General features: G+C 34.8%; 1 protein-coding gene across 5 annotated transcripts in view; it reads right to left on the bottom strand.

The window, feature by feature from the left end:
• The window catches only part of ATP11A (ATPase phospholipid transporting 11A), a 238865-nt gene that overhangs the window by 105395 nt on the left and 111762 nt on the right, over positions 1-21708 (bottom strand). For all 5 annotated transcript variants that reach the window (XR_012469549.1, XR_012469550.1, XM_074192057.1 and 2 more), the window contains exons 2-4: positions 14727-14849; positions 3507-3596; positions 2465-2545 (exon numbers count right to left, since the gene is read on the bottom strand). Coding sequence is in view for 3 of the 5 variants with exons in the window: in XM_074192057.1 (XP_074048158.1) it covers positions 2465-2545; positions 3507-3596; positions 14727-14849 (294 nt within the window). In the remaining 2 variants the exon portion in view is untranslated. The remainder of the gene's footprint in view (positions 1-2464; positions 2546-3506; positions 3597-14726; positions 14850-21708) is intronic.

Raw genomic sequence — 21708 nt, 5'->3', positions numbered from 1 at the left:
TTGGGCTTACATGAGCAGATGCAAAGTGAAGTGTACTATGTACAAAATAATAGCAATACTGTAAGGTAATAAGCTGTGAATAATGAAGTTATTCTCAGTAATACAATGATCTAAGACAATTCTGAAGGACTTATGATGAAAAATGCTAATCATTCCCGGAGAAAGGACTGATGGTATCTTAATACAGACTGAAGCATACTTTTTAAACTTTATTTTCTGGAGGATTTTTTTGGGAGGGAGCTGATCCTATGTTTTCTTTCACAACATAACTAATATGGAAATGTTTCCCATGATTACACATGTACAATCTACATTGAATTACTTGTCTTCTCAATGGGAGATGGAGAGTAGGAGTATTAAAAGTAAATGTTAAAAATTATTTTTATTTGTAGCTGGGGAAAAATAAAATAATAAATCAAAAACAAAAAAAAAACAAAAAAAAAGGATAGCTGGGATAGGATAAAGCCTATCTGAGCTCATTGATTCAAAGGCTCTTTAGTCTAATGGAGTCTTCCCTGTATGCTCACATGAATCCTCCATGGAAACTCTAAAAAAACTAGGAGCCTTTGTCCATAGCTCTTAACATTGCATAAACATCAATGGAGCCTGTGGTTATCCTCCACAATATGACCAGTCCACTTCTCTTTCTACTCTACCTGAGGTTACTTTTCCTGCATGGCGTCATAGATTGCAATCCACTCACCTCTACCATCTCTGGGCCCTTTTATTGTCCTTAAGATAACTTCCAACAGACATAATGCAGCTAATGAGAAACCAAATTATCTGTTTGAGTTCTGTTGCTACAGGGACAGGGTTAGCAAAAAGGATCAGCCTGGAGTTTTCTTTGAAACAGGGAAGGCACCTTTTTCTGCAATGTGTGTAGAGGGATGCCTGGAGTACTGAGTGGTTAAATGGTTTACCAAGTCTTGCATGTGCCAGAGCTTGGACTTGAACCTAGACTCTTTATGATTCAATGGCCAGCTCTATCCACTAGCAACCTCTTCTTTTAAGTGCCCTGTATTTAAAAAAAAAGATAATTACATCATATTCTTCAAGTATCTCAGTTAAGAAGACTTATGATGACTACCAGGGCTAATTTTCAGGGGTTTACAGTTGCAATATGAATTCTTTAAACTGAACCCAATACAGGATGACCAAGACCTCTTAGACTATCCTAGGCAAAGCTTAATTTTCTAATCTTTCCCTATCTCTATGGACTGATATCTGACCAATATTATGGCTAGTAGGGAGTCAGTCACATTTTTTTTTTCACATCAGGGCAAGAAAAGAATGTTAAATACTCACAGAAAGCCTGACCATCTTCAAAAAAAAAAAATCATAGCATTGGGGCAACTATGTGGTGCAGTGAATAAAGCACTGACCCTGGAGTCAGGAGGTCCTGAGTTCAAATCTGGCTTCAGACACTTACTAATTAACTGTGTGACCTTGGGCAAGTCACTTAACCTAATGTCTTGCAAAAGAACCCCAAAGCATTCAATTATTAAATTTTAATACATCAAAGATCTGAGCTATCCATCTTTATGAATAACCTTCTCTACCTATGCAAACTGTAAAATGACTTTCTTAGCAGTAGTAAGCAGTGAATAATTAAGAAGCATCATCTCCACAGTATTTCAGCTGTGGCAAGAGAAATCAATCATTAACAGTTTTACATTTACTGTTCTCGAACATATCAGCATGTCTTTAGATATGGGTAGAGCACCAGTGCCAACACATCAACAAAGTCACACAGTCACAGAGTACCTCAGTTTGATCAAGAGTTAGGGGGGAAACCTCCTAACATAATTCTCCAAATATCTGGTCAACTTCTCTTAATTTAACACAAATTTAAATCCAGTCAAAGTTTGTAAGATCATGAATGAGGATACGCTGAGAAGAAATCTAAACCTTCAAAGGATCACAAGTGAGGCCATTTATCACTTAAAGGCATGCCAGCAATGGCTTCCTAGCATGGGCATACTGCAGGATGAGTATCCCAATTGGGAGTCCAGATCTCTTGGACCTCTGCCTTTATAACTAATTACTATTGCTAGGCAGATCCATAGGAATTAAATCATCAGTTATATTGTGACCTTTCCCAATCTTGACTACAAGGGCATTTGCTATTTTGATATACCTGGGTTAGATGAAATTTGCTAAACTAACAGTTTACCAATCTTGCATTCCTAAGCCTAAATGTAGTTGGTATTTTATACATACGTGGATTTGTCAATAGTCAAATAAGGTATTACTTCCGTTAGCTAGAGTCAAGGAGTAGGTCAGTCCCCATAAAGATAGAATTTAGGGTCTAGTGAATTGATTCTCTACAAAACAGCCCATAATTCAGATAACTGGGTTGATTTAATGAATGTCATATTACATATTACAAGGAAAATACAAAAGTTATACACATCAGAAATAAAATGGACCAATTTCCTCTTAATTTTCAGAATAAAATTCTTACCTGTTTGATAGCTGTGACAGCAATGACAAAGAATAAAGGAAGTCCACTTGTGACTGGACTTGTGGGTGTATCAATAATCAACTGCCATTAAAACAAAATTAGACAATTAATTTCAAAATACCCAACTTGATGACTGATTCTTGATCAGTGCCCTATATAAATCACAGAAGCATTTACCTTTGATTTTTCAATATATTTTAAATTGTGCTGTCTTATTTTATCTTAACAATGTCCCTTGGAGATAGGTGGACAATTACTATTCCCCACTATAAAATGAGGTAGCAGAAGAATAGAGAGGTTAAGTGATTTGCTTATGATAGTAAAGCCGGGTTAATTGAAAAGCACTATTAGAGCTTTCAACTCTTACCAGTTGGACGACCTATTGGTATGGGAACACCACAATGCCAATTCTGTGTTGATGAAAATGTTTCGAAATCATCTAAGTGCTTTAGAAAAATTAAAGTGCTTTCTTGACCTTTCTCCAGGTGCATGAAGTGGAGCAATAAGCTCTGAAAGTTTTAAAACCTGGAGTTGCTTTGGCTTTTACATGTTCATTTTCCAGAAGACCCTAATCATATCAAGGCACAGAACTGCTTGATTTTTCAGTATTTGTGTACATGATCAAATAATCACTTTTATTTCTTCAGTGTTCAAGGACCGATGACAAAAGAAATAAGCAATACTGCCTTACACCGCCCCCCCCCCCCAAGAAAAGTAGTACATAATCACTGAAAAGTAAGCATTGGACATGTTCAGCTTGAAAGGCAGGAAGAAATGGGCAACAATGGATTAGGCAGTAGTCCTTTTTCTTATTAAGTAAGCAATAAATCAGTTGCTGGGGGGCTAAGATACTTATTCGTTTTGATCTATTTGATTTGGTGATAGAAAGCAAATGAATTGGGGGTGGTGGTAAGGGAGGGTGGTAGAAAAATGTGGAACTCAAAAGCTTGTAAAAGGATGAATGCTGAAAACTATCTTTGCTTGTAATTGGAAAATAAATAAGAAAAGAAAGGGAAAAAAAAAAGAAAGTAAATGGACTTACCTGTACCAGAAAGATGATAAGAAAATAAAAATTGGCTATTCTTCTGAACTGCTCAAACAAATTCTTGGGGATGAAGTTCCAAAATGTGTACTATACAAAGAAAAAACAAATAACCAGTTTTCTTTCTATTGTTGGTATATGCTCAGATATCTGATCTTAAAATTTTTTCTGGGGGAGGTCTATGTTCTCTTTTGCAATATGATTAATATGGAAATGTTTTTCACAACTGTAAATGTATCATATATGTGTATATATATATATATATGTATATCAAACTGCTTGTCTTTTCAAAGGGGGAAAGGAATTTGAAAGAAAAACTATAAAAAAGGAATGATAAAAATTGTTTTTACATATAACTGAAAAAAATTCTAAAAGTGAAATGCATTTAAAAACTTAATAATTAACTTAAGAGAACAAATCATGGTCATTTTCACTTATTCATCCATACCCACATGTGGCCTTACCTTCTAACAAAAAAAAAAAATCAAGCAAAACAGCCCAGTGCCAGGGTTGAGTCTAAATTGTAGGCTTCAATCCTCACCTCTAGTTGGGGGGGGGGTGTCCTCTCTATATAGAGGCATCCTCCATCATCAATCTTCTGAAGTCATGCTTGATCACCAAAAGTTGTCTTATTTTATACAGTATTTCACTTCACATAGTATTACTCTGTGGTGTGCTTAAGGAGCATTAACTAAGAGTTAAAAGTATTTTTTCTGGAAATAAAATTACTAATGAAAGGTAGTATGAAGTAAAAGATAAAGTTCTGGATACAGGGCCAAGACAGATCTTGGTTCTAATCTTACTTTGACACTTCCTAGTTATGTTTTCATGGGCAAGTTACTCATTCTTTCTAAGCCTCAGTTTCCTTATTTCTACAATGGAAGAAATAATAACTATCTCTCAATTTTGTGTTAGGAATTAAATGAAACAATGTATGTAAAGTACTTAAACTGCTATATAAACATCAGCTATCAATTGAGAATTAAATATGCTCATTGAGGCTTAATTGATTTATTCAAATGGACAACAGAAATTCAAAAAGTATTAGTTAAATGCCTTAAAAAAAGCCAAGGATACAAAAACAAAAAGGAAATAATCATTGTATTCAAGTAACTAAAAGTCTGGGGGGTGGGGTGGGGAAGGAGTAGACAAAAGATACAACAATTAAGGATGGTAGGAAATAGAATGTGAGAGACAAAGCAGAGTTTTCCATAATTGACTGTAAAATTTGAGATATTAAATTCTAGCTAACTGAAACTAATTCAAAGTAACTAGAATAAAATGGGCATCTCTCCTGGGAGCTAAAATTTTATCATTAAATAATGTGATAAATTGTAAAGTTATATAATTAAGAATTTTATTACACACAGAATAGTTATTTCTACCTTTATGATAGAGGATGTCTTAAAAGTATTTGAGAAAAATTAAAAAAGACAAAATTTGACTTTCACATCACCTTAGTTTGAAAATTGTTTCTAAACAAGATGAGGGTTACATAAAATTTTTACCCCAAATTCTCAAAGATTCCTGAAATAGAACATATTTCAGAGTAAGCCAATAATGTGATTGGCTCCCACACTTTTAAAAACAGGTACATTTACTTAATTCTTGCTTTCAAAGCAAAAGACTACTCTAAAAACTATAGCTGGATAAAACAGGGTTTTTAAAAAAACTCATTTGTTGAACATCATAGTGGAGATTAGTATCTTGAGAGAAACTAAAAGCGTGGCTTACTTTCTTTACCAACAAAGGAATATAGCACTTCCCTTTGATATTTAACCACCACATATCTCAAGTTCATTTGGATTGGACCTTCACATTTGCATGGGAATCTCAAATACCATAACTTTAAAATATAAGTAAAGTCCAAAATTAGTTTATAAAGGCTCTAAGGATTATATTTATGATTTTTGGCTTCCAAATAAATTTCATCAACACCTTTGATGAAAAATGCTTTGTCCTTCTAAGCTTCCAGTTGTTCAGCTCAGCAATATTCCTAGAAAAGTTAAATGAAATGGTTGTCATTCTCCACTCCCCTGTCCAATTCCCCTATTCAGCAGTATACCCAGTTTCTACTGACTCCAAGTCTGTCAAGCCCTTCACTTCAAATCTCCATGCTTCAAAGCTGCTTTCAAAGTTTCACTTTGTCTCTGAAGGTTTTCCCAAGACCTCTCCTTCTTGATTTTCCCCTTCCCTACACTCCAGGAACATATTTATTCATAAAATAAAGAACTCGCTGTAAATTATACTAACATCCTACAGTAATTTCATTTGTATTGGTATAATTTACCCAATTAGACATTAAGTTCTGTGGTCAGAGAGTAGCCATTCACTAAATACCTAAGTGACTGATTAAGATAATGATCCATGTTTATGCTTTGACTGAAAATACTTTCAAATTGAGGTTCAGATTTAATTCTACATCTTTCCCAATCATTTAGTATCTTCAGGATTACTTCAATTCAAATCAAAGACGGAACTGTCTGTTTTTTAATATAAATATTGTTTGTGCATGTCTGATGTTTTCTGGGGGCTTCCTCAGCAGCATGGGCCCTAACAGATGCAGATTCCCCAGTTGTTCAGATTTTATTTTTAAATGTCAATTTGCCAAGATAAGAGCAATCTCCCTCCACCCCCTCTATCTCTCTTTCAGCTTCCTGCCTCTCAAGTATTCCAACGTGTATACCTGACCCCAGGCCCACAAATGGGCTGGGGCCTCCCTTTAAATTGTTTTTACCTAACTCTTCCCTGGCACAGGAAGTGGGCAAGACTATAAAAATTTGACCCACCTTCCCTTGATGCCAAATTTACTCACTTGCCATTTTTTACAACTGTTTTCTTTGCTCTTTTCCTTAGATGTTCTTGTTTAGATCTTTGTTTTCCAGTCTGTCCTCAAGTAACATTGTTTCTCCAGGAAAAAAAAAAAACTTAGCAGCTTGTGAAAAAAAAATCCTGAGCTTTCATACTTCCAGAACTAGTCATGAGTTGTTCACTTCCAAGAACCTTGATCTTCATGGCAGCACCACCCATTTCCTCATCATCAGAATTAGACAATCACATCTTCAAGCAGGAATTCTTAAACTCTTGTAAGCTTCTTGTAAAAATATTTTCATAATTATATTCAATTATAACTGGTTTTCTTTGGAATCTTATACATTTTGTTTCATAAAAACAAAAACATTATTCTTAGAGGGATCCACTGCCTTCACTAAAATGCCAGAGGGCTCAATAGGCTTCATAGCCATTTGCACCTCTCCCCTATTGGACTGGGAACTTTCCCCAACAGGAGCTGTCTTTTATCCTTTGAGGTTGATATAGTGCCTTGTACATAGTAGGAGCTTAGTAAATATTTGATGATGCAGGGTTAATATGGATCTATGTTTAGCATAATTACACATGTAGAGCCTATATTGGATTACTTTCTGCTGGGGGAGAGAGGAGGGAAGGAAGGAGGGAGAAAAATGTTTTGTAAAAAATGCTTGGTGAAAATGATAGTTAAAAAAAAAGATTGGTGAAAACTACCATTGCATGTTGTTGGAAAAACCAATATATCAAAATATTTCTAAAATAAAAAAACTGTTTAATCATGCACAGAATGTCAAACAGTTACATGTCAAAAAAAATGCAAAGAGCTTCTGATCTAAGGAAACTGGCAATTGGAGGGTTGCAAATGAAGTTTAAAAAATAAAATGGGTAATTTAGTCAGAATTTGAGTCAAGGTCCATACAATTAGTAAGACCTTAAATTATATATATATATATATATATATATATATATATATATATGTAATATTATACAACAGATTTAGTGCCATATGATAATAGAAGGAAACACTCAGCCTACACAAGAAAACTTCAGATCTTCAGAAAAATCAACATCAATCATCTGTGTGGTTACTAAATTTCTATTAGTGTTCACTATTCAATGTATAAGATAGATGTAGTGATCATGCCTTAGTCTGCCGCTTGATTTGTTGACATAATCACTCCATCACCTCAAGTTCTAATGTAAGTCACAGATATGTTTGGTTACTTATTAATTAATTAAGATTATTCATTAAATAATCAAAATGACCTCCAACCACTTATTAATCACCACCTTTCTTTTCAAATGGAAAAATATCTTTTCTCATAAACATTTTCATCAAATCTACTATCAAAATCCCCCTTCTTCTAGTCACAAATAAAAGTTATCAATGATATGATCTATTAGTAATTTAACAAATATAACACAGACTTGAATAATTATTGATAATGTTTTAGTTTGTGATGAAGATCACAGCCCACAGATGGGCTGGGGTCTCCCTTTAAATTGCTTTTACCTAACTCTTCCTGGCACAGGAAGTGAGCAAGACTATAAAAATTTGACCCACTTTCCCTCCATGCCAGACTCACTTGCCATTTCTTCTTTTTTTTTTAGGTTTTTGCAAGGCAAATGGTGTTAAGTGGCTTGCCCAAGACCACACAGTCACTTGCTATTTCTTACAACTGTTTTCTTTGCACTATTAACCATCTCTCTTATTCTTGACTTTGCTTCTGAAACATAATTTGTTGCTCAAATTTGCAACTAAAGTCCTTAGAAAATTATTTATTTATTTGCAATATAAAGGTTAAACTCAGTTCTTTGAGAGAATAAATTCTTTTTCCTGTCCTTACAGTATCTCTCCAGTCATTACAGGTCCAGTCTCTTTTGTAGGCTCTCAAGATATTCACTTTAGGTCTTTCCACAAGAATTAAAACAATTCTACCAAGGAAGAAATCTTCTTTATTCTTTTTCTGTCTTCTCATAGTTTCTCTTAAACTGTCACTGATTCTCTCCCCAGAATGCTAATTTACCAGTCCTCTGAGATTCCATAAGTTCTTAAAGAGACAGTGACATCTGAAGAAGTGTTGTATTTTTAATATAGTCAAAAAACATTTTTGGATTGGGGGGTACATCAAGCCATCATCAATGGTATGTAAAATGCATGTGTATAAAACACTTCCTGGCAGACTATTTTAATTAAGGAGAAGAAAAATAGCATACTGATATAATATAATCAAAATGCTAATAATAGTTAAATAAAATAATGTAATAGTAATTCTAAAACACAACAATAATACAATCATGGTACTGCAGATATGAAAAATGAACAAAACCAAATATAATTCATCAACAGATACTATATCAGGCTAAATAAAGTATTTGATCACTCTGTTTTTCCTAAACATCTCTCTCTCTCTCTCTCTCTCTCTCTCTCTCTCTCTCTCTCTCTCTCTCTCTCCAAATCTCCAGTAATAGATATAAATTCTGGGTGGCAAATGGACAGAGTGCTGAACTCAGACACTTAATTAGCTATGTGACCTTAGGTAAGTCTGTTTGCCTCAGAAAGAACAACTAGATGGAGCAGTGGATAAAGCACCAGCCCTGGAGTCAGGAAGACCTGAGTTCCAATGTGGCCTCAGACACTAACACTCTTGCTGAGTGGTCTTGGGTAAGTCACTTAACCCTGATTGCCTCACATCCACAGCCATCTCCAGCCGTCTGATTCACATCTGGCCACTAGACCCAGATGGCTCTAGAGGAAAACATGAGACCTAACACATCCCCCTACTTCATTCAAATCCAATTTATGCACTTGTTATGGCATCACCTCCCTGATGACATGATCTTCAAAAAGAAAGGACAAACACCATTATCGTATCTATCTTTGGATGGATGGGTAGACAGTTAGACAGGTAGATAGATAGAGATACATACATACATACAGACAGACAGACCTCATCTTATTGAGACAATGGGCTATCATTCTCCCTAAGTACTGTGGATTCCCTTCCCATCTTCCCCACCAGAGGTCTCTACATATGAAATTTTCAACAGATAAAGAACTGCCTCTGTGTTAACCCTTGCTCCTTTTTCTGAACTGAGGTTCTTCTTACTTCAAAATAAAATTATACAGTTTCTATTTAGAGTATCAACTTCACACAATGCCATGCATTTACAAGAAATTCTCTGTGCTGAATGACAAGATGGGCCTGAAGATTCTTTAGCTTTGTTTCATTATCACAGTTTCATAAAGAGAAGTCATTATTTTTTTAAATCAAGATTTAATTCATACAAGGCAAACTACACTATAAACAAAAAGTCTCACTAATTTTGGTGATGACACCATTTTTCAGTAGATTTTTGGATCTCAAAACTGCACTCTTTTCAGGCAGAGACTCGTGTTGGAAATCCTTCCCATCAGTTTTGTGACTGCTTTCCTTTATGGACAAGGATTCTACCAACTCTCTAAAACCTGGGGGACTCAAAAGATGTTCTTGATGAGGTCATATTTAAAACCCTAAAAAACAACTTCTTTTCAACTAACTTACGTTAACATTATTAGGTATATTGCTCAAAAAAATCTAGCAGAAAGAAATTTATAGATGAATTTCATTTAAAATAATTACAGAGACTAAAATACTTGAAAGTCTACCTACTAAGATACTATAGTAACTAATGAATATGAATACAAAAACCTTTCTACAAATAGAGACAGCTCTAAATAACTGGAGAAATAGCAATTGTTCATTGATAGGGTGAGACAATATAATGAAATCTGACAATACTACTGAAATCATATGTGTTAAAAAAAATTTGGATTTTCTTGCTTTTTCAATGGGAGGTGGGGAGAGAATCAGGAGTCAAAAATATAATAGAATTGAATTTAAAGAACAATTACTACTTGAAAATACACAATGCTAATAAAGAATTTTCAGAACTAAGGAAGGGACATATTTTGCCATAAAGGCACAATCCTGATATTTTGTCATTTATATTTAATATATATGTGCACATATATGTATGTATGTATGTATATGTCAAAATTAACTTTTGGTGTGGACCTGTATTCCATTGGTGTAGAAAAATCCCAGTAAAGAATCTCACCAATAAGGATTCTAAACTTCACTGCAACATCATCTTAGAGAACTGTGTAAAAGCCACTCTGAAAAGATCAATGACTTGTTCAGGGTCACATAACCAGTATAAACTTGAGATGAGCCTTGAACAATTTTTCTTGATTCTAAGGAGAACTGTCAAACTTTCTATGTTGGAATACGTCTACCTCTTCAAATCATATACATCATATGATACACAATTTTTAACTTCTCCTGATCCTGTTCATACCTTTAAATAAAAATAAACTTCCTAAAAAAAGAGCAAGGGGGTAGGAGGCAAAGAGAGACAAAAGAAAGTAGACTTCCAAATTTCATGGAAATTTTTTCAAGGGATATTTTTTTAGGCATAATGTAAGATAATAAAGATTTTAAAAGGATAAAGTCAAAACGAATCTTACCCAGGGATGGCTATGTGTCCCTTCCTGTCCTTTCTTGCTCCACTCTGTTGAGCCCTGAATGACTAGCTTGCCCAGGTTAGAAACCAGGGTTCTCCTATCCCCATCCAACAGTGACATGCAGCCACCACTGCCTGGGGACTGGGGACTTGGGATGGCTGTGACATTAACTGCAAGGTGAGGACTGCAATTAGAGACCATCTCTAAGGTTTTCTTCCTTTCCAATTTAGGAACATTTAGGTTTGGTATTTTTCTTTATATATTTTTTTTAGGTTTTTTGCAAGGCAAATGGGGTTAAGTGGCTTGCCCAATGCCACACAGCTAGGTCATTATTAAGTGTATGAGACCAGATTTGACCCCAGGTACTCCTGACTCCAGGGCTGGTGCTTTATCCACTGTGCCACCTAGCTGCCCCTGGTTTGGTATTTTTCAAATAAACTTTTGTGGGCTAGGAATCTTGTGAAACTAATGTTTTATGGGAAAATGGTATCTTGGGGCTGCATGTATACAACTATGTAATACCTGAGATGAATTCCTTGGAGACAGTTAAGGAAAGAACAGAAGGTTTCACCAGTTAATTTTTTTTTTGAGAAAAAAATCAGTAATTTCAATTAAAACAAAAACAAACAAATAAGTCAGTGTTACTTTTTATCTAGTGGCATGATTAAGGGTAGGATGAAAGCAGGCTGATGTCAATCTGGTCACTTCATTTCTACATGACTGGATCTCAATGGCTTTCAGTTTTCTCACATATAAAACGAGAGAGTTGGCCAAGATGGTTTCTAAGGTCTTCTAGCTCTAAACCTATTACCTTATAAAAACCACAGATGATTCAATAACTTTCTTATCCCATATATAAAATGGTTAAAACCTTGGTTATAGTAAGAATTAACTTTCTAAGCAATTATAGCTGTGGTTTATATATTACCTACTAATTAGGTCAGATACTATACCAAGCACTTCAAAAATGTTATGGTATTTGATTCTAACAACCTGGGAAGTAGATGATATTATTATCATCCCTATTTTATAACTGAGGTAAAGGGAAGTGAAGTCAACACTGGGTTAAATGACTTAGCCAGGATCACACAGTAAGTGTCTGAGGCCGATTTGAATATAGGTCTTTCTGAGTTCAGGTGCAGCCCTCTATTTGCTTCATCAGCTAAATGCCAACTAGTATTTAAGATGTAGGGGAAATTTAAGGGTTTTTTCCTTTTTTTAAAGAAGGAATAATGTGTGTGTATTATGTTCACAAATTAAATTTCAAATGAATGGGGTTGCTAGGTGGCACGGTAGATAGTGCTGGGCCTGAAGTCAGGAAGGGAATACTCATTTGCTCTGAGTTCAAATCTGCCCACAGATACTTAATAGTTAGGTGACCCAGGGAAGTCACCTACCTCAGTTCTCCTCAATTTCCTCATCTGTAAAATGAGCTGGAGAAGGAAATGACAAACCACTTCAGTATATTACATCTGGGAGCATTTCCAAACTATTCATCTCTCATCCTCAGAATAAGGTGCCTCCATTGCCTTTATCATTTTGTTTAGCCTGACCAACCTCTTCCCAAAGACAGTGAATTGAGTACCCTGGCTCACTGTGATGGCTGCATATAAGGAGGCCACACCCAGCTGGTAATGGGTCTCTGCCAGTCTTGGATCTCTAGGCAATCTTCCCTTCCCCTTTCCCAGGCTCCACATACACATATATCTCTCAGTGTCTTGTATATGTATATACATATACATATACATATACATATACATATACATATATATATGTAATATTTAGTAAATGTCTCCTAAAGAGGAGGATTTCATCTGAAGAAGGGAGTGGCGTGAATTTACTAAGAAAGGAGTCAAAAAAAGGCATTATCACTTTTCAAGAGAATTAAGGTTTTTATTATTCAAAGAAATCCTACTGTGAATTCTTTAATTAAGAGTGATTTTTTTTAATAGTTCTACTAAATTACCCAACCAAAGGTCAATTTAGGGAGTAAACAAAAGCCTCCCTAGAGACCCAAATATCTGGTTTTCAATCTTTCCAAGGGCTTTTCCTGGCATGAACATGATTATTTGTATAATTTTTTAAATTACAGACCATCATTCACTTGAATTTTTCATTGTACCATTCAAAGTCTCCTTGAATTGTGATCACAATTCCATTCTTTAATCTAAAGCAGAGATGAAAGTCTTTTGTGTACCCTGCCCCTGTCCTTAACCTCTATCAAGTGAAAAGGCTCTCAGGAGTCAATGATACTTTACACATTCTTTAAAAGTCTGAATATTTAACCAGGCTATTTTACCTAAAAGTACAAAGACTTTAAATTTATTAGTTCCTGTTCTTGAGTCTTCTGATAAAATTAGTTTGATAAAATATAGATCTTTCTTAAAATTTTCCTGGCAATTTAACGTTCTTTGTGACAAAATTCTATTTTTATAATGTTCTCCAGTGAAGTCTGCCTTCTACTAAGATCAAAGAAATCACTGGGATCCTTTAGTATTTAGAGAGGTCCTAAAGCCTTCCCTATGGAAGGGAACTATCTTAGATTCCAATAAAGTGTATTGAATCTAGCTTAGACCTTCTCTCTCTCTCTCTTTTTATTATTTTTTATTATATCATCAATAATATCATCTACTTCCCAGGTTGTTAGAATCAATTTTTTAGATTTTTGCAAGGCAAATGGGGTTAAGTGGCTTACCCAAGGCCACACAGCTAGGTAATTATTAAGTGTCTGAGGCCGGATTTGAACTCAGGTACTCCTGACTCCAGGGCTGGTGCTCTATCCACTGAGCCGCCCCTAGCTAGACCTTCTCAAAGAGGGGGTCTCTGTTCTAGACATGCCTAGGCCTCTGGTATGATACTCTACTATTTTTGTACTTTTTCCCCTTGGCCTTTCTTCCCATCCTAACACAACCCCTCCCACACACATTTTGGTGTTTTCTTTCCAGAGATGGCCAGTTTCATAATTAATTGACACTGTCTACAATGACAGAGAGAATATCCTGAGCAGACACTCCCTCCCTCTTTAATAAAACACTTGGCTCTCTTTCTGTGGTCTTTCATACCCTGACCAAACTGAAAACTAGCATAAAATTGTGCTGATTCTAGAGGGAGCCTTTGTATGACCACTCCTCTGCTTACCACATGTCCTAAAGATCATTTTACCACTTTGCATGTTTGGAAATCTGAGTTCCCAGCTTCAAAGGATTAAGTCAAATTGGGATAAATAATCTAAGAAAAAGGGGAAGTGTGTTATCAGGTATTTGTGAGAAAATAGGGAAAAATACAGAGCAAATGCTTCTGGACATATCTGATAAGAAAGCTATAAAAAGAGCAAATGAATTCAAGAAATTGAATTGTATTGTTTTGGAACCATTTCAATGCATCTTTCTCCCATATCCTTGATAACTACTTTTTCCCCATAGGGCCAAGACTTTCCACACACACTCCAATCTTTACTTCAATCAGAAAGCTGCAGAATACTTATGCACTGTAAAGCAAAATATTTCTGTCACATAACAGCTTTAGCAAGTGTAATGTCTTGAAGAGCCAGAGGGAAAAAATATTCAATAAATACTCATCATGAAGATTTCCATTTCATAGATAGTATCTATTGTTTTATCTTATCATTTACCTTTATTATAAAGTTGCCAAACCAATTACTTATTTTATCAATGAAGAAGTATGTTACCCACATCCTAGGAATCATGGACAGATAATAAGACTTTTATTTTTGGACATGACCAATATGGGACTTTGTTTTGCTTATCCACACATATTTGTTCTGAGGGTCTTCTTTTGATTTTTTTTTTGCAAGAAAGAGATGGGATTGACAGAAAACAAATATTTGTTAATTGAATAGAAAATGAGTTAAAATAATGAATATGTGGATTAGTAGTTAAACTTACCTTGGAAGAGACTATTCTATTATCTGGGTATTTTTGTGGAATGTATGCTTCAGCACCTGGAGGGGGTTCCTTGTGACCAACATAGATGGTCCGACTATCAACCCAATTCTCTTCTCCAGCACACTATAAACAAAAACAGACATCAACTCAGATTACTCAAAATATAAACACAAAAGCCAAACAGATAGTTTTTTGGTTGACTGGGACATTGACAAAGAGATATCAACCAATTCACTTAAGTATCTACCCAAGAAGTGGAAGGAGGGGTGGGGAGAAGGGAAGATGAGCTGACTGAGGAATCCCTAATGTAAGAACTACCTCTGATTATTATCCAGTAATCAGATTTTAGGTTCTTCAAATCACTGACTGACCTCTTCAATAGGACATGAAAAAAGACATAAGCAGTCAAAATTTCTTTTCACAGTTGACAATATTTCCCTATTAATTAGTATGACAGTATTATTTTGTCACATACATCAGAAAGACTCAATTTCTTTTGAGTGGAAATGGAATGCTATATCAAAAACTTCCACAAAGAAAACAGAGATCATATATAAGCAGCTCTGCAAAATCAGATGATCTCTAAAGCTACTCCCATTTCTGATATTCTATCACTCCCTGATAAAAAGTCTTAGAGAATAATGGTAAAGTCAATGATTAAAATTGAAGTGTAGGAATTACTGTTAGAGTTCAATGAACTATGCTGTCTTATGACTTCCATGAATGAACTAAATCACTCTGTTCCTCTTAAAGCTAACCACAAGAAAATCAAAAACTCTGAACTCACTGATTCCCTACCCTTAAGTAGGATCTGAATATTCAATACAAAAGAAGATAGAGTATGAATTTCAACGAAGAAAACAATTGTCATATAAAGTAATTTTTGACTTGTATAGTGCACCTAAAATTGTTTTATTAATTTCTAAGAAAGAACCATAACCATTTAATGAAAGCAAGAAACAAATATTAACCAAGTGCCTATCTTCATATACAAAGATATGGTACAAACCAAATGTTTTTGTTGTATCTGACTCTTTGGATCCCCTTTGGGGTTTTTTAAGGCAAAGATACAGGAGTGGTTGGTCATTTTCTTCTCCAGAGTTTATAAAATAAAAGCATCAACTGTTAAAGTTGGAAGGGACCTTAGAGATTATATAAGTCCATAGGAATATTATAAACAAGGTTATGCATGTTCTGAGAAAAGAAAGGTCATCTGGATTGGGCCTTAGAAGATATTGAGGGATGTTTATCTAGAGGGGGAGATATAGGAGTTGTTGGAGAATGGAGGACAAGTTAAGAAACAAGCAGCAAAAGTAGAGGTGAGAAATCTTTGAGCTTGGAACAAGCTCAACAAGCAGTGTAGTTTGACTAGTAAATAGAACTTGAGAAGGGAGTCTAGGAAGGTAAGTTGAAGGCAAACCATGGAAGATAATGAACAATTAGTTAAGGAGTTGGGGATTTATTCCATTAACAAAAGGGCTTCTAACAAAAGGTTTAGAAAAAGACTGACACAAATAGATTTATGCATAAGGACATTTATCTGACAGTGGAAGAGAGAAAGATGGAGAAAGGTCAGAATGGAAACAGAAAGAACAATATTGTTCAACCATTTTAAATATGGAGAAAATGAGACAAGGGAGAAAAACTGTCGTGTTCAAGATGAAAAAAGAAAGTCAATGGTGAGGGACCCCAGGTTCCTTGACACTTCTAAATCTATTCTTTCTATTATACCATGTTGTGTTCATGGCAACACAAACTTCCCTTTCTGGTTTTCCGAATTCTAGAAAAAAATGTATTTTCCCTATGTTTTAAGTGTTACTGGCACAAGAATCACAAATCTTATATGATCCATGAATTTGCCACTTAGCAGGCCCAACCTTCATCTAAAACTAAAGTTTGATGTCCTTCTTTGCCAGAAGCTTTAACTATGTCATCATGACTAAAATTTGCTAACCCCTTTCACTGAAAAAAGCATGCTGCCAAAATTACATAATCCTATAATGCCCTTTTATTCTATGTGGCCAAGAAGGATTTCGAGGATTACAAACCTAGATCTGTCTGCTGCAGTTATGTGACCTGGGTATTCTCCAGGTCTCTGTGGACTTTGCAAAAATTATCCATGTTCCCACTATCTACTTTCTTATATCTGTGCTGCCAGTCTCCACTGATTGGCACACCATAGGTGATGGTGCACAAGAAATATTAAATAATAAGAGCATTAATAATTCTCAGGTATCAAATCTTCATGGTGAATCCAACATTTGGACTCCCTACTTTATTATCAAGAATAGTCGTATAAACCAGATGAAATAAAAAATGGACCTATAATACAGATGTGCTTCACATCAATGGAAAAATCAATCAACCTGCACGTTTTCAGCATGGGGGCTGCTGGATTGCTCTCAGTCAGAATTTCTGTTTCTAAGATGACCTTTCAAAGAATCTGTTTTTAATGGTGTGACAGATCCTATTTGATAGTAGGTTAATGGGACCCCCATTACTATGCCCATTCCAGTCTTCAAAATCCTGTTACTCCATTAAACTTAACAAAAGCTTGCTCTGGTAACATATTACTCTGAGAAATCAGTGAGAATTTGATCATTTGGATATATTTTATCAGCAAGTCTTATGACCAGCTTATTAGTCAACTGCATACATGTCTTAACCTCCACTATTAGTCGATTAGCTTCATAAAAATTGCATATCCTGCTTTACATCCCTACAATTTCTAGTAGAGTAACTTTATATGGTAAGAATCTAATAAATATTTATCAACTGAATGAATTTAACTCAAGACAAACTTTATTTGTTAAATGCAAGATTAAATTGGAGAATATATTTTTAACAGTGGGGGGAAGTTATGATTTTATCTTGTGTAAGGAAGGGACCATCTACCAAGAACCCCCTTGCCCACACCAGTGCAAATCTGCAACTTTTCCACATCTAGCTACTTAAGGATACCGAGAGCTTAAATGACTTAATCAAGGTCACACAGCCAGTAAGCATCAGGGCAGAACCCGAACCTGTCCCCAAATGAGAGGCTGGTTGTCTATGCCATGCTGTTTTTTACAAAGCCAAAACTGAAAACATTCCTGCCTCAAATAACTTACATTCTCCTGGAAGATTACATGAATTATCAATGACTGCATTTTGAGAAATGATTATTGATCCATTATTAGTGCTCATCTATATTTCTGAAGACTACTGTATAATGTTCTTCACTATAGTTTTTTTGTGGGTGTGTATCTGTATATGCATATATATTGTCACATCTCCATGTCTTTATTTATTGAGTAGTTCTGATAATTTCCTTAAAGGCTACTGGTATCATTAAAAATATATCTAGGGACAGCTAAGTGGTGCAGTAGTAGATAGAGCACCAGTCCTGAAGGCAGAAGGATCTGAGTCACCCTCAGAAACCTAATACTTGCTTAGATGTGTGACCCTGGACAAGTCACTTAACCCCATTGCCTTGCAAAAACAAAAAACTAAACAAAAATCCCAAACTTATCCCTACACATCAAAGGCCAAGAAAACATTACAGCTTTGGTTTGAGAGGGGAAAATTTCACTGGTTTATAGGATTTATTTTTCTTACAATTTTTTTCCTAAGCTTTAAAGAAAGTAGTTAAAAGGCCACAATTTTATGCCAATAATTATGTTTCCTGGTTTCTACCATAGCTATGTAAATAGTCTTTTTTCCCTCTTATAATTATGTTAAGTCTTATAACAAGAGCAATTTCTATCTATGGAAGGACATAGTAAAAATAAATTTTCAAAAGAGTAAAATTCAGGGCCAGTTCATCTAATCGAAAGTCCAACAGTCTGCTACCAATATCTCCAAATTAGATTTAGTAAAAAAGTTTTCAAACTTTACTACACAGAAGTAAGAACAATTTAATAGAGCATGTACAATTTCTAATTAGCATCAATGCAAGTCCCTATTCTGCTCTAGGACTTGATCAGAAAACAAATTATATCCTGAGAGGCATTGAGACTTCTAGTCATCAAAAAGGAGAGTGAAGATGATATTTTAAAATTTTTTAAATTTTTTTACAAGGCAATGAGGTTAAGTGACTTGTCCAAGGTCACACAGTCATGTAATTAGTAAGTGTCTGAGGCCAAATTTGAACTCAGATCCTCCTGACTCCAGGGCTGGTGTTCTATCTACTGCACCACTTAGCCACCCCGTGAATATGATATTGAATAAACTATATACAACATGATATAAAAGTGGCCTCCTGATGCATTATTAGAATACAAAGGCTGTGTGATATACATACAGTATTCATTAAAATCATGGTTTATTCAATATTCCACAAGAAGGGGAATAGGAGGTGAAACTCTAAAATGTTCTTTTCTACATGCAGTCTGTATGCAAATATGGATAAAAATGATCCCACGAAAGGCGCTTTGAACAAATGATTCCTTTTATGTTCAGGTATTAGATGTTATACTTCATTTAAAAAATAACACTGGGATAATGGGTAAAGGATGAAATAAGTCAGCATGTTTTTGAACAATGAGTTCTATTCCTTCTTCTCTGTTCTTAATAAAGCCATTAAAAGTTAAAACCAAAGAACCATAAATAAACCTATGTATTATGTGTTTCAATTAATAGTTGAAAGCTCAACAGACTTGGAAACCTGAGTTTGAGGGGAAATGAGTTAAGATACATTTCAACTTTAGTTCTTCAGCTGTGTAATATCTTTATTGGAGAAAAATAATTTTATTTTATTGAAGTAATAACATCACTTAAAACTTTCCTGCTTTTTTCTAGTTTTTGAAAAATTAGGAACTATAAAATCATTTTTTTGGTGTGCTCAGATATATGGTCAAGGATCCTATGATTTACTCTTTTGTTGTTGTCATTCAGTTTTTTTTTCTGTCATGTCCAACTCTTCATAATCGTCCTGAAGTTTTCTTAACTGGAGTAGTTTGCCATTTCTTTCTCCAGCTTATTCTATAATTGAGGAACTGAGGAAATAGGGTAAAGTGACTTGCTCAGCATCGCAAGTGTCCAAAGTCAGGTCTGAACTCAAGATGAGTTTTCCAGACTTCAGATGTCTAACTGCCCTTGATTTTCTCTTTATATTTATTTAAAATATGTTGCTGCCTCAACCCACATCCTCAAAAAGTAAGAAAAAACTCACAGATGAGAAATTAAACCTCTTTTAAAAAAAAGATAAATACTTCAAATCATAGACATAATTTCTTAAGAATTACAATCAAAAGGCAATAGAGGGATGTCAACTAAGCTCTAGTTCTTACTAATAATGATGATTTGTTCATAAGAATAGGCCATAAAAGGAGGCGGACAGATCATGTCATGAAAACAAGCAAGCCTGAAGGCTGCATTAGCACCACACCAAATGGTAGAAGACACACAGGGAGGCCCCTCTCTGATGAATGCATGGATCCACTACTGACAATTTATAGAAAAATGACACAGTCTAGAATCCCATAAATTGAGAAAGTATGGGGTTATATGCAAAATTATATAAGGAGTACCTACCAAAAACATGATGAGCCATTCAACTAAAACAATGTAAAGACTAATAGATTGCCTTCTGTGAAGGGTGGGGGAAGGGAAGGAAGCTTGGGGGGGGATTGTAAAATTCAAAATAAAATCTTTTTTAATTTAAAAAAAATAATATGTGCCAACCAAAGTTGAAAAGAGAAGAGACCAAATAAAGTCAATTCCAAAGAATACATGGTATAATAAATTTGTGAATTTGTGAAGTTTTTATGCTTGGCTCAAAGATATCTATAGAAAGGTAGAATGTAAATAACATTAGGGGTTAGAAGACTTGCTACAATTCTAGCCTCAGCTATCTAACTATATGTTGCAACTTTGGACAAGCCTCTCTAGATCTCAACTTTCTCACCTGCAAAATGCAATTATCAGATATAAACTTTTATCTTTTTTATCTTGAAAAACTATGAATAAAGCCTATTAATAGTGTGATTTCTAAATCTCAAAAAATTTAAGTTATTATTTAATGATTCAGGGAACAGAGCAATAGAGAAGCTGATTTTTAACTCTAGCTATATTAACAAATAGGACCACTTTATTATAAAGCTCACCCTCCCACCCTGGGTCTGTCCCCTTCCAGTCTAACAGTGAAACTATAAACAGAATTGCCATTGGTCCATGAAATAGAGCTCATCATTAGGGTAACTTGGAAAGCCAAAGTATCCTGCTCACATGTCCCTTACTCATATTGTCTCCCCTATTAGGAGGGAATTGTCTTGACAGAAAAAAAAAATTTTAAATCACAAAAGAAATTCCCAAATCCAAAAGGTTAGTATTTTCTTTGGGAGTCTAATAGATATGGATGTTCCATTTAATTCTTGAACAATTTTCCTATTAACTCTACAAAATCATCAAACAGCAATCAAGGAAAGTCTTGGGTCAGTCACCCTGAACTCTTAACTGGTAGGGTTTCATTAGAACTCTACTAGCCCATTAGAAAAAGGTATGGCATGCTTGTTAGTCAAAACTGTTCTTGGACCCTTCCCATTTAAAACACTGGGCGTGGCTGAGGTTAGATTAAAAAAAAACAACTTTAGCAAAAAGATTGGCCTAGTAGGAAGACATGATAAAGTCCTCTTTGAAGAGAACTTACAATCAGCGATAGATTTGCTAAGAAGTATATTTTTAAAAAATATCTGCATGTGTATAGTGGAAAAGGAAACTTGTACCTACCATCTCCAAATAGGATGTTGTATCATCAACATAGAATTACAAGAGTAATTTGCCTTTTGAACATACAGATACACACAAATACATGCATATTACACAAGAAGTCATCCCTTCTTTAGTGTAATGTTCTTTTTGTAACTATGTGAAAAAAATTCTGTTAAACATTTGTTACAAATAAACTCAAATATTTTATCAGCATATTTAAGAAATTTATGCTCAATTTGAAAATACAGAGGCAGATGGGTTGCCTTCCAGTAATGTTTACAATTAATGATTC

Source organism: Macrotis lagotis, chromosome 6 (genome assembly GCF_037893015.1).
Source record: "Macrotis lagotis isolate mMagLag1 chromosome 6, bilby.v1.9.chrom.fasta, whole genome shotgun sequence".
Lineage (NCBI taxonomy): Eukaryota > Metazoa > Chordata > Mammalia > Peramelemorphia > Peramelidae > Macrotis > Macrotis lagotis.
Note: the sequence above shows the minus strand (reverse complement) of the source record. Positions and strands in the feature narration are given on the sequence as shown.